This window comes from Protopterus annectens, chromosome 6.part0 (assembly GCF_019279795.1).
Source record: "Protopterus annectens isolate FY-2018-M chromosome 6.part0, PAN1.0, whole genome shotgun sequence".
NCBI classification, from domain to species: Eukaryota; Metazoa; Chordata; order Ceratodontiformes; family Protopteridae; genus Protopterus; species Protopterus annectens.
Genome location: NC_056737.1, coordinates 341,947,320 through 341,961,392, shown reverse-complemented (window position 1 = coordinate 341,961,392; position 14,073 = coordinate 341,947,320). Strand labels below are relative to the sequence as shown.

At 38.4% G+C, this 14,073-nt stretch overlaps 1 protein-coding gene across 2 annotated transcripts in view; it reads left to right on the top strand.

Moving 5' to 3' along the window:
- Window positions 1-14,073, top strand: part of TEDC1 (tubulin epsilon and delta complex 1) — a 264,463-nt gene that overhangs the window by 48,917 nt on the left and 201,473 nt on the right. Inside the window, exon 2 of one of the 2 annotated variants that reach the window (XM_044074102.1) lies at window positions 2,644-2,728. In XM_044074102.1, the coding sequence (XP_043930037.1) occupies window positions 2,644-2,728 (85 nt within the window). Of the gene's footprint in view, window positions 1-2,643; window positions 2,729-3,758; window positions 3,911-14,073 lie in introns of those variants that run through there. The other variant, XM_044074103.1, reaches the window with a different exon arrangement.

Below are 14,073 nucleotides of genomic sequence, written 5' to 3'. Positions count from 1 at the left end.
TTTTAGTGCATTACCTGTATGTGGTATTGTACTTGTAGTCATGCAGTAGCAGTTTGTTACACTTTTAATGAACACACTTATAGTCATACTATAGTCACTCAATATCAGTGGTTCAACCGGTAGCACACACTCCTTTTGGTGCAGAAGGCTATGGGTTCTCTTTCCACACCAGGCAGATTGATTACTGACACTGCAATGCACCATAATGGGGGTGGTGCTCTCCTGAGTGTCATTCTTTGGATGAGATGTTAAACTGAGGCCCCATCTGCTTGAGTTGGTGGTAGCTCAGGCGGATGTAAAAGATCTTGCTGTACCTATCAAAAAGAGTAAGAGAGGTTCCAGGTGCCTTGGCCAAATTTCCCCTAATAGTATAAACACCACCTTGGGTCTCCCCTGAAAAGAGGCTGCTAGTCTATTGGAACCAACCCAGTCAACAAAGGATAAAAAAAATTAGTCCAAGAAGACAAGGAAGGCAAAAACGGACCAAGAAGAATATGAACTGAAGCACAGCAACAAATGCAGCCCAAAAGAACTGGTAGTCATGACTCTCAACTTCTTACCTCCAAAAATCAAGGACAAATATACAAATAATCAGGGCCTATTTAGCTCTTTTTGTGTGGCATACACTGTAGAAGCAACTTGTTCTTTGTAGCACACAAGTCTGCTACAATTTAAACAGAAGAAGAAGAAGAAAAAAAAAAGACCTTTTTCCCTGTTTTGAAGACTTTTTTTGTCCTCAAAGTTTAATAGGACCTTATATTTTATTTTTTTTGGCAGGTAGGCCATCTGGTGACACAGTGTACTGAAGTTGTTAGCTGCAGTGCGATCAGCCAACTCTTGGTCAGTTGGCCTGTAAACCGGAGGGGCTATCATTCAAACAGCCTTCAGGGGTGGTTTCAAGATTTCTTTTTTGTTATACTGCCCCAAACCTGCCCACATACCCATATAAGTGTTGAGAGGATGTGCAGTGGATGGCAACAAAGGGCATCCCCTCACTTCTGCAAGGATTTTATTCCTCACACAGACCCCTCCCGTTTTCCTTAGAAAGTGTGCAAATTTTATCAGAGGAATCACACCCTTCAAGTTTCCTCTGAGTGTATGCATCCTTCCCTATGCTCTGGTGGAGGGGGCTACAGCCTTTCACTCCACTCTCTCCCTGCCTGGCTCCTCCATTGTTGGGGCTGCTAACTGAACCCAGGTGGCCTGGACACAGTCAGGACTTTGTTCTCTGTACCACATAGTCAGATTTATAGCACACACATTCAGTTTGTTGATAACTGGAAATGTGAACCTGAGGACTGCCTACTACCTTAATCAGTAAGTTCATTTCCATTTGCTTTGCCTGTTTATATGTTCTGTACTTCTTTAGTATTGGTAGATAGCTTTTAGTAATGCTATAGCTGGGTTTAATGTTAGAATCAACTAGTTAATTGGACAAGGTTTTTCTAATGTCATGTCCCCATTTAAAACTTGCACATTTCTCTGCATTCACATACGTCTGTATTCACATACGTCTGTATACTAGTTTTTCAAAATGTATTGCATAATTTCTTTTTCAGTACATTTTATTTATCCAGTTTCAAGAGCTGGTGGTTTATTAATACATTTAAAGAAAAGAAAAGTGGCACTAAGTGGTTAATTTGGTACCCACCATTTCAAGAGGGATAAAGAGACTACTTAGCTAAATTACCATAAGATATTAGATTATAGCTGGCTCACTTGAAATTTTATCCTATCTATGCAAGGCTGGTGTGGCAGAGGGCATTGAATTAAAACAGGAACAAGAAGGAATTTGAGGTACTGAATAGTATTACTTGCCTCTTCTGGAAGATATTGTGTGTGTATGTGAATGTGGTAGTTTTGAGTAGGATACAGTTAAGGTAGCACAGCAAGGCACTGGATTCAGAATGAGGTTGGCAAGTTCCTGAAAAGCCAGTGTTAATCCTACTGTGCAGCTATTTGGTATGAACTGTATTTGGATATGGATAATATCACAAAGCAGCAACACTTATTTGTAGCCCACTGTTAATGACAGACTGCTCACACTTATTTTTAGTCAGGGCACTGGTGAAGATGAGGATTTTGCCCCCCCCCCCCCCCGCCCCTGACATTAACTGGTGGCAGCAACACATATTCTGGGCTGTAACATCACACAATAGTTGTTAGACTGAACCACAAAAGCATTGTAATCCTGTATTGAAAATTGTGAAAGTAATGATGTTCTAACTAGGCTGTTGCAGCTATCAGCTGAGATACCTGCATACATTACTGTTATGACTGGAATATATTTATTGGTGGCAGAGATTAAAGTTAGGATTCTATAATCTCCATTAGCCTTCAGTAGGGTTATGTACAAATGTGTAAAGCTTAGTCGCTATTATCTGTAGCTGAGCAACTTCTTACCCTTTACCAGATGACCAACAACCACTGCGAGCCATTGTAGAGTTCTTATTTTCGTTGTTGTTTTTTGTGTGTTGCATTTCAAAAGTTGTGTTTGTACCATCAAGTGATGAAACTGGGTAAAATGGTGGATCATTGTCCACTCTGAATGGTAGACTGATTTATTTTGTAAGCTGTTAATGACATAATTTTGGAGTGTGCTATTTTTAATGATTAAATTGAATTTTTACATTTGCTTTTCAGACTATTGAATTTTGGAAAGTCCTTTTCTCTCTTCTAAAGCAACTGCATGAAGGCACAACTTCTGTCTCAACTGATGGCGAAATTGGTAAAACAAAATTCTAATCTCTGTTTGGATATTTTTAATTAAAACCAGACTTTTGCTCAAAAAATTTCATTTCAAGGGTTTTTGGCATTCACAGTACTATTGCTGAAAAATGACAAAACCATATTTTGGACTGTTGCTACTATGCTGAGATGTAGTAACACTTGCTTTAGCTGCATTTACTGGAATGTTGTGTTAAGGTCGTGGTCTAAGCAGTCACAGTAACAAAATGCTGCCTCAGCATGGCCGCATCATTAGAAGATTGTAAAAAAAAAAAAAAAAAAACTGAAGTCCATTTTTTCCCCTCACTGCACATATTCCCACAGATGAGGAAAATGGAATCTACATAGGCCACATGAAGACGCAATGCAGCCTGCTTTGCCGAGCAACATGTGCAGTGACAGACAACAATGCAAATGCATAGGCAATAGAAGACTACAAAGTATCGCAGTAATTAAACTGTACACCAGCCAAGCAAGTAATAAAACATAATATTGCCTGCAATGAAAGACAGCATAAAGATTTTCGGCTTTTCCTGGTTAGGGGTTGCCACAGCAGATCACTGGTCCGCTTATGATTAGCAGTGGATATTTTTGGTGTCGAGTTGCCAGCCCAGCGCCCAACCTTCACAGAAGGAACACACACTTGCGCACCTACCTACCTGCATGTCTAAAATGTTCAGTCAGGCAGGGTGGGCATGCAGTCTCTGCACAGAAGGCATTCCAGCCGAGAATGGAACTGGAGAACCTCTTGATGTGAGGCGACAACACTTCAACTGCTGCACCACCACGGCCGAGCAATGAAAGACAGCATAGAGAGCAGAAAAAATTGTAACCGATATCCGTAATTGGTGAAATACATATCATGCAGATCATTATACACCAACAGCAGTGCACTCAAAGCCCACAATCGTGTCATGAAAATACAGCAGTAGCCCAAGCCCATGTCCCACGAAGAGTACCACAACACAGCTGACTTGTAAGGTCAGCCAGTCATTGCCAAAAGACCATGCATCCATACCTGCTACCCCAAAGAAGGTGAAAGCTCTAGGTGCTCCTACAGAAATTTAAGGGAACGTCAGGAAATTGCATTAGCAAATCCAAGGTGTCCAGAGCAAGAAGCTGCAGACAGAAATATAGAAACAGGAGGGCAAATTTATGATGCATCTTATAGCTGTCAAGACAGGTATGTGCTCACAAAGACTGAGTGGCATAGGTATGTTCTGCTGAACAATGAATGTGTGCGTATTATCAGCAAAGTATTGTGAATGACAAGAAAAGCAGAAACACACACACACACACACACACACACACACACACACACACACACACACACACACACACACACACTAGACAGGCAGATGTCCTGATACTCTCAGAATGCATGCAGTGATGAAATATTTGGTGTAGATAATAAAAGCAATATGATATTGCTACTGTGCCAGTGTTCCACCATTACCTGACACATTGGCCAGGTCTCTTGCAATCCCAGGAGGAGGAGGAGATGGTTCAGGGATGGGTGGTACTGATAATGAAGTCACCAACAGGAGAAGTATAGTAAATTGAAAGCTGTAGGTCTTCCACGCAAATGGTACATAATTTGAATAGTTGGCGCTGCAGCTATAACTAGCCAGGGCAGACACTGCACTGTCCACAGAGGCAATACATGTACATATGTTTCCAAAATAGGCAGGAGGACAGGGACTTAACTACACCATGACTGTATAAGATAATAGAAAGCCAGTGAGAGTCTTATGAGAGCAACATGTAGGTTATACATGCAGTCATGTGGAAAACCAGAAAGGCTGGATGAAGCATGTCTGTAGACAAACATTGCTGCTGGTTCAAGAGATGTGACCTACAACAACAGTAGCCCAATCTTCCCAGCAGTACTTTCTTTTTTACGTCCTAATGATGCGGCCATACCAAGGCAGCATTCTTCACCAGAATTGTTTACACAGCAGCCTTTACACAGCATTCCGCATTTATTACATAAATTGTGAGATTTGTGGAGGTGTTGAGCTAATCTTAATTCAGTTTCCCCATCCTTAAAAATGCAGTATGGAAATTTTATTTAAAATCCAATTTATTTGCTAACTAGTCTTAATACAAATTGGTAATTTATTGTTTCAATCCTTTTGCTGAAAATACATAACTGAAACTCATCTCTCTCAACCTTACTCTGTTAATTCCTGTTTCCTAGTTTTAAGAATTATATTTTTCCTTATTTTTGTGCACTTCACACACTAATTTTCTTAATTCTGTAATCTTGTGACAGTCATTTGCATTAACAATCCTTGGACACAGTTCTTCTGTGTTACCATTTACATAGTTCCTGTATCTCAGATTAAAGATATTCCTGCAAGAAAGTTCAATTTATTGGAAGACAGACTGAAATTGCTTTTTTATATCACTGAAGCATTGACAATTTGCAGATGTGATTGTGCTTCAAAGTGCCATGTATCTGGTGCATTAAACACAAGAAAATGAAAAAGAAAGCATTTAGTTGGATTCCTTCCCCTATTAACTATAACTGATGGAGAATTTACAGAAAATAGCTTCTAAAACTAAGGTGCACATATATGTCTTTGCATTTTGGATTGAATGAACATACGTTCAGTATAAAAAGGCTACTGTCAACTTGTTGACAGTTGGCATTTCTGTGACAAAGATTTTCATACTTATGTCACCAATAGATACTTTAACAGGTGGAATTACAGTAGGTTAGGCTTCTGTCTTTGTTCCACTTAAGGTACAGCTGGTTGTAAAAAATACTGCTTGTGCCTCCTTTACATTTCTTCCTCTGTGGTGACCTATTAATTATTCCTTTTGGAGTCTTCTACACCGTTTCTGGTTCTTGAATCTTTTTTTTTTTTCTATCTCATCTTAAAATGACCAGATGCTTTTTACAAAATTTGGAAAAAAATTAATAGAGGATGATAGAAATTACAAAAATAAGAAAAGGATGTTTAATTAAAATTAGATTGTGTCATTTATGGGTCTACTACAAGTGCCCATGTGTTACTTGCTCACTGCTGTGTGCTCAAAAAGAAGGCACTGTACTCCCACTATCCTTGACTTCCTGTTACTACTTAGCCCTCCTAATACCCAGCCCTATAAAACTGTGTAGCCCTACCATTGCCGTAACCCTAAAACTCACTTCCTTACCTTAAAACTCCAGCCCCCAGACCTAAATTCCCATCACTTTCCAACCCTAAAACTCTCCTCCTACTCCCTAACCGTAGAACTACCCTCCTGCTCAGTAAATCTAAATCCGCTTTACAATCATCCTAAACTGTCCAAACTCATATTTGAGTTTAAGTGCAAATGGCAGCCTACATGAGGTACAAGATGCTCCAGTCCCTGGCTTTGAGACGGTGGTCTTTGAGCACTTCAGACTAGAGACTCTTGGTAAAAATGATACAGCCCAGACTGTGACACTTATTAAGGTTAATCACATACTGAAGGAAGTAATAAGATCATGAGGCAGGTGCAGGGGATGTGTGATTATATTTACTTGAAATGAAATACATCTAAGAGTGGTACAGGAAAGCTTGGTAGAAGCCATAGAAAAGGGAAGATGGGCTTGCCATTGTTTAATGTATATGCTATAACTTCAAGCAAATCACTTAACTAGACAGTGTTCCCAGACCAAGTCTAACAAAATTCCATGTGATTCCGTACTCTACCCTGGTTAAAAAAATGCAAATAAAGAAATAAACCTGAAACATTTAATGGAGGATAAGTGTAGACACTGCTGAGAATTAGGATGTTTCATTGTTACAATGTAGTTCAAAGTGACAGACCTAGAACTTCATAACAGGGATGCAGACTCCATAATAACCTATCTGTATTGCTTGTAGGTCTGTGCCAGTAAACCATTTCACCTAGCAGGATTCTAGAGCAATTCATATTTGCTGCCTTAATCTCAAAAGACATTTGTTCCACATTTTTGCAGCTGTAACGGAGATATTTCCCCAAACCATAATTTTTCTGTTTTCCAGTTTTAATTCATGTTAAATGATTGTGTGTTGGCATAATGCTTTGTAGAAGTTATGCTTGTTCTGACTGCAAGAAGTTTGTGTTGCAAACTTTGTTCACCATAAACAAAAAGCGTGAAATGCACAAAATGTTGACCAAAATTTCCAAGCATTGTATATATGGGACAAAATATTGAATTTTAATAGTTTTGGTAAAATATATTTCTTTTTTTTTACTAATTTTTGATGCATGCAATAGAATAGATTCAAAAAGCTGGTAGATACTATAAACAAGGATGATCCAACAATTTGAAAATAACATTGGTCTCCCTTGTGAAGATAGGTGAAGGCTGCCAGCCTAGCCAGGTACAATTTTGGAGATAATTCTGTCATTTGTAAATATTAATATAAGCCACAGGCTTGTTCTCTTAAATGGGAAAAATGGTGTTAAAAGTGGAACTGAAAAAATGTAACAACAGTGCACTCTGCTGTAACAAAGCTGACAAGTTAGTTCTTTGATGTCAAAACTCAGAGCCGATCTGTCTGGATGAAGGAATTCTGTCTATTGTTTTGAGGCCAGAGTTAATGGCTAGAATTTGCATGTATAATTTCTTTTATTGCTCTGGTTCCTGACCAACTGCAAGATCAAATGGGCTATTAACATCTGAGAGTCTGTTAGCCTGGGAACCAGAAAGAAATGATGTAATCTGAAATGAATCTGTGGTACTGTGTTATCAATTTAAGGACAGAAAGAATGAGAGCATTAGAGCATTTGTCTTAACATTACCAGTACTGCCTGTGTCTATATACAAGTAAGATTTTAGAACTGTGTTTTCTCTTAGATATAGGTAAGATTTTAGAACTGTTTTCTCTTAGATATAGGTAGGAAATAGGAAGATTAGACTAGTTTGTTTTTCTGTGATGTCAGAACTTTTCTACTGTATTATTTTAAGTATTTCTCTGTGATCTCTGAACTCTTGACTAGCATTGTGTAGTAAGAAGTATTGTCTTGTGTTTTTATTTATTATTAAATATTTTTAAACCTTTCAACTGTGGATGTTTCGTGTAGAGATAATTTAAGTTCTGAGAGTACATTGCTTGTACATAGTGATACTGTACCAAGCCACTCCAAATAAGTCTTGACTGTTAGGTTATACTTGCCATTTGGATAATAATATTGCACAGTAATAATTGGACACCCTTTCATAAAGGCCTTTGAGTAGCTGATAAATATTAGCTTGGTGGTGGCAGTGATTTCTAACGTACAGTCTGGGTAAAAGAGGCACAGCTGGAGAACCTGTGCCAGCCTTCCCCAGGAGTGTGTGTGGTTGTATAAACGTATCTCAAAGTGTCTGTGTGTGTGTCAGCTGTTTGGGCAAGGACATGAAGAACTGGTTGGACAGAGAGGGTTCTGGAGGTTTTAGCTTGCCCATTAGGCTGAGATCTGGACCCTATAGCTGTGCCAGTGGGGAGTCTTATTGGGGATCTGGAGAGAAAGGGAGAAACCAGCCCCAGACTGACTATGATCTGTGTGCTCTTAAGGGGAAATTGTACTTTACTGTGTGTGTATTTATTATCCTTTTCCCTATATGGACGCCCATCATTGGTGTTAGTGGTGAGGATTAAGGCTCCTTGATTGCTGGGCCAGTGCACAGGCATCACAGCCCTATAAAAGAGAGAGAGAGCAGGATAATCTGTAATGATATAAAAACATCTTCTAATGTTTATTTAATATTTGTCACTAAAGGAAAGCTTGTCATTAACCATGACACCCAAATTCTCGACCAGACTTGTGAGACTCTCTAAAATTGCAATCAATAGGCTATGGATATCCCAGTTTGTAGCCTAGCCCTGAAGTGCTTAACATTGTATTTGTTTGTGTTAAACTGTATATTATTTCTAGTAACACAAGTAAGTTACTAGTAAGTTGTCCTAAATTTTTGCCATGATCATCACTAACTCTACTTCATCAGCATACTTCTAATCCAGATTCGATTGAATTTGGAATTTTTGAAATAAAGACATTGATTAAAAAGGACCCTTAGCAGAATTCTGTGAGGGACTTGTGAAGGGCATCTCTTATTTTAACCCTGTAAGGTAAATAATTAACCATTCAGTAGCCTAGCATATAACTGTTTGCTTCCAGTGATAACGGGTAAACTATATCCCTAAATGTGAACAAGTACCTTTTCATTCCTTATATCTCCTTACTCTCCCTTCTTCACTTACTTTCTTACTTATGTCAAATTCTCTTCAATGACTTTCTCTTTAAATGTACCATAAGCCTGTTTTTCCCTCACTTCTTATTGCAATTCCCATTTGTATTAGACTAACTTACCTATAATTTCTCTGCAATCTGTCTCAGATTTCTCTAAATAATAGATTGTCATATAACTTGTATTGATTCTTGACCAATGTTTTATATTCTGTTTAATTTGTTATAATTATTTAAACTGCAGATGTATTTGTTTTATTTTTGAGATTGTAAAATATTAGTGTTTTTTTTTTTTTTTTTTATAATAGTTGGAGCTTTTCTCCCCAGGTCTCCACTGAAAATGAGCTGCTACCCAGTCAGACTTTTCCCAGTAAACAAATGTCGATAAAAAATTTGTTTAAAATAACTGCTTTTTTGGGACAGAACCATAAGCTTAGCAAGAATGAAATAGATGTCATCAACAGCCAAATTTACATCAACAGAATCATTTGCATTGTTAATAAATTAGTGTTGAAGGAACATCATGTTGTAAAACCAAACTGTGTTGAAGTAAGACCTAATAATAATCCTTCAGATACTTTTCCAACATTCCTACTCAAGCTGATGGGCCTGTAATTACAAATATGTCACTGCTTTTGTGAATGAGGATCACCATAGTCATTCTCCAAATACTTCGTACATAACCCAATGACACATTTTACTGAAAAAGAAGCATCAACCATTGGGGGGGTTATAAACTCCCCGACCTTTCTCATGGGAAAAAAAAACTAAAGAATGGGTACAGATACTACCTTATGGTTGTTTTTCCCTATGGATGGACATTCTTTGTCATTTTGCATCATTACTGGCCAGGTAGGATTATACTTGAGTCCTGTCATGGTGAATGAAACCCCTGAACCACTATAATTACTGAAAAAAAATCAGAACATTTCTGAAGTGCCTTTAGTATTAGTGATATCATATATTGTGATATAAAATATTGTGAAAATCACCATGTGAGTGCACTTTCAGATGCCTAAGAGATTTTCCTATTGTCTGATTTATAATCTATTAACTTATGCTTGTAGGTCTTCCAAACTTTTTTTTTTTTCCTTAAGTGGGTTTCTGAGTTGTGGTACCTTGCCAGGTTTTGTCTTCCTGTCACTTAAATGTTTTTATCTATAAATATGCAGTGGTGTTTTTTCTTCTTTTCCAATTATCTAATCCATCCTGATGTTTTAAATTTTTGATATCCCATGAAACAGATGTTGGAACAAATTTTTATAATGGAGAAAAACTGACTGATGAAATGTCTTTCCTTTTTGGCATCTATATTTGCTTATATGTTTAAGAATGACCCACTATTGCAGTATAGAATAAATCTAAAAAAACAGAGTAAGAATTTAGTATTTTTACAAACATAACTATATAAAATAAAAGGTGCAAACAATAGTGATGAAAAAATGCTGGAAACTGTGCAGTTGTGGGAGAAGAATGGACTCCAGTCGTGAATATTTTGCATACTTGTCAGGGAGAATGATTTACAGTATTTAGTAGGGACATTTGATTAATAACTTTTATCTTGGCCCGCTGTGGTGGTGTAGAGGGATAATGCCCTGGCAAAGGCCCAGCCGACCTGGGTTCAGTTAGTGACCTAAGCAACTGATGGACAACAGGGAGGGATGGGGATTCCCACCCTGGATGGGAGGATGCTTGTCAGTGTCTCATCCTAAGAGGGAGGCATGGTCCATATGGGGAGTAGCCCTCTGTTATGGTTCACTAGTGAAGAGGGGTGGTGAAATTGGTAGGACATGTAAAAGGAAAAAAAAACAGATGGAAGCAAAAATGGCCAAGTGCCAGGGATGCCATTAGGATCCACAGCTAGCCCCAGCAATTCAGGAGTACGTCCAGTGGGTTAGAGACTATATAGTACACCTGGAGTGGATGTGGGCACTGAGGGCTGGGCAGTAAGAATAATGTGCAAGGGGGGGCAAAAAAATGATATAATATTTAGAATATTAAGATAAAAGCTATGGGAGGGGGGAATTCAATTCATTTGAAACTAATTGTAAAGTATGACTTTGACTTTTTACATTTTCAATAGTTTTAATGCAATAAATGTAAAATAAAATATATATATATAGATATATATATATATATATATATATATATATCTATATATATATATCCAAGACTTTTGAATAAATGGACTAAGGGACTGATTTTGCCAGTTCCAGATGAAAATAGTATGATAAAATGACATTTAATTTTTTGATGGTGGTAGCCGCATTGATAGCGTTACAAAAGTATATAATATCAAAATGTATCCTATTCTGTATTGTTGCCTAAAGAAAGGAGAAGAGTGAGGATGTGCCAATGTAAGCAGCATTTGTACTCTGAAGTCAGTATTTTCTTCACATCTGCAAGCAGGGTTGTAAGTACAAGAATTCTGATAAAGTATAAAGCCTTATTTCACATGATCTGTCATATAACAAGACATAGTCATTCTGAATCAAATAATGATAGGATAGTTGAAAAACGTCAGTTTGTAAGAAAAATTTCTTGGGACCCTACCATGTGACTAGGCCAGTCTCCTTATAAAGCCATTAACATGTATTGCATGTATCTGTAATAAAAAGCTCATTATTTGATATCATGGATCATGGCAGAATTAAAAAGGACGTACTTTTATTTTTCAGTGGTACAGTTGTAACAGTATCACATCTGACTACACAAATGAAAGCTTAGTATATCAAATTTGGTAGCTCTCATTTGAAACGGAATACTTGGTATTTAGTAAGATATATATTGTCATATAATTATATACGTTTCCTCATTCTAATACTGGTGTAGGTTTATACTTCTTAAAGTGATTACTATTAGGAATGGAAAATGTCAACACCAACACAGATGCTTAGACAAGGTAAGTCTAGGTCAGTTGACGAGCCAAACAATTGAAGGCAAATAGTTGTAGTAGTGGCAATGATATGACTTTGCTTCATTTTGAACCGAATGGCTCCACTAGAATGAAGCTCTGTAAGTTTACTCCATTCTTTTCAATCAATAGCCATTCACTTTCATGATTTTAGTATCCCAATTGTTGAATCTTTACACATGCTGACATAAATATTAATTTATTTTTCTGTGACATCTGCTACAGCTGGGAAAATCCTGACAAGACCAGAGATGAAACATAGCCTGTTTTGTCCCATCTCTTTCCTCCATTAACACCAGAAAAGCCACACATGATACCTTGATGCTGAGGGCCCCTTGCATTTGTTCACTGTACTCCCTCAGAAAGGCTGGAATCAGTAAATTTGTACATGGCTTTTATTTAGTGCAATGCTTATTTTACTTATTTCATCCTAGCCTTTGTAAATGGAGTCCTGCTAGATGCAAGATGTACAAAGGATATTCCACCAAAATGGAAAACAAACTATTGTGTTAGGGTCCCCCCAACACATACGCACATGCATGTGGACACACACTGTACTTCTGCATTATCAGCTCTGAAGTAACTCTCTTTTTTTCAGACCCAAGGGAATTTGCGATGTTCCCCAAACTCCCTTGAGATGCAATACTTCATTTTTTTATTAATGTTTCCCACCACTTTTAGTCATTTCATGCAGATTCTCATGACCCAATAAAACCCATTCCTCCTCCCTCCAAACAATAAATTATTTCTTCATGACTGCACTTGAGCAAATATTGTACTTATTCAGCCTACCATCATTTCCCCCAAAGTATTTCAATTCTTGACCGAATTTCACATCTTTTATCCACTTCCAGCAATATCATCAGATATGTTCTGTGCACTTGTCTGAAATCTGGTGAACTATGCATCACGAAACTGCACCTTCAGTAGATGGTACCATAGTTAATCGAGCTTGAAATGGACAGCACAATGCAATCAGAACCCTACGTAACAAATATAATTCAATCTGTGAGAATGAATGATCACCTATTTCTTGGTAATGATGATGTCAGAGCTAATTTGGTAAGCAGTATATGTGCCGAGAGAGCAAGAAATCAGTTATACAGTGGATGGCATTGTCGTCTCACAGCAAGAGATTGTCTGGTTTGATTCTTGGATGGAATGCATTCTGTGCTGAAGCTGCATGTCCTCCTTGTGTTTGCTTCAATTTTCTCCATTTCCAAAATACGTGGTGTAGGTAGATTGATGACTTCTAAGTGTGTGTGTGTGTGTGTGTGTGTGTGTGTGTGTGTGTCTGCGCACGAGTGTGTGCCTGTGTTGTATGGATGAAAGGCCAGGCAGTCTGCTTCATCTCCCTGCCCTGTAAACTTTGTGGATTGTCAGTGGCTGTGTTCACAGGCTCACTACTGGAGTCAGTTGTGACTCATAAGTATGGTAGATAGGTATGCAGGCCTTCACAACATATCATGGTTTTCTTTTAAAATATTGAGTAGAGGCTAGGACACGCAATGTTATGTTTTGATGTGGTGTCACTCATAGGATCAAAGGAAGTTACTAGGCTATTGACCCTGAGGCCCTTAGTAGCCTAGCCAAGAGTTTAGACCATGCATAGACAAATCAGCACCTGATGTCCCTGTCCAGCAGGGACACTGGTGGAATCCCAGGGATATATTTTCTGTTTCCCATCCAGTTATCCAGATTGCATTTAAAAAGGGGTAAAGAGGCACTCTACTTGACATAGAGAGGGAGTCTATTCCATAGATGCTTGAGCCTCTGGGACACAAATCTGTCCCGCCAGCAAATCCTATTGATGTCACAGACCAATTGAGGCCACGTGTTTGGGTTACTCGAGTGGAGCTTGACTTGCAGATATGCAGCAGTCCCATCAAAGTGGGTTCTGAGATCACCTTGTATGCCAGACAGAGGGTCACCTCTGAGGCGTTTGTATGAAACTAGAGGAGAGGGATAGGTACTCTGTGTATGGTAGATTTTTGAGGCCCTGGATTCTCCTGGTGAGGAACTACTGTGGTCTCTCCAGCTGTTACATGTGCTTTGCGAGGTACATGCCGAATGGGGCGTTTTACAATAATGGGCCTCATAAGGGAAGAATACAGGGATGTTATGACCTCCTTGTCCCTGGATGAGATGCCCTTACTTATGAGGTGGGGCATGTAGAAAGCTTTCCATGCAATGGAAGCAACATGGTGGTCAAAAGTCAGGCTGCTATCAATCTGGGTGCC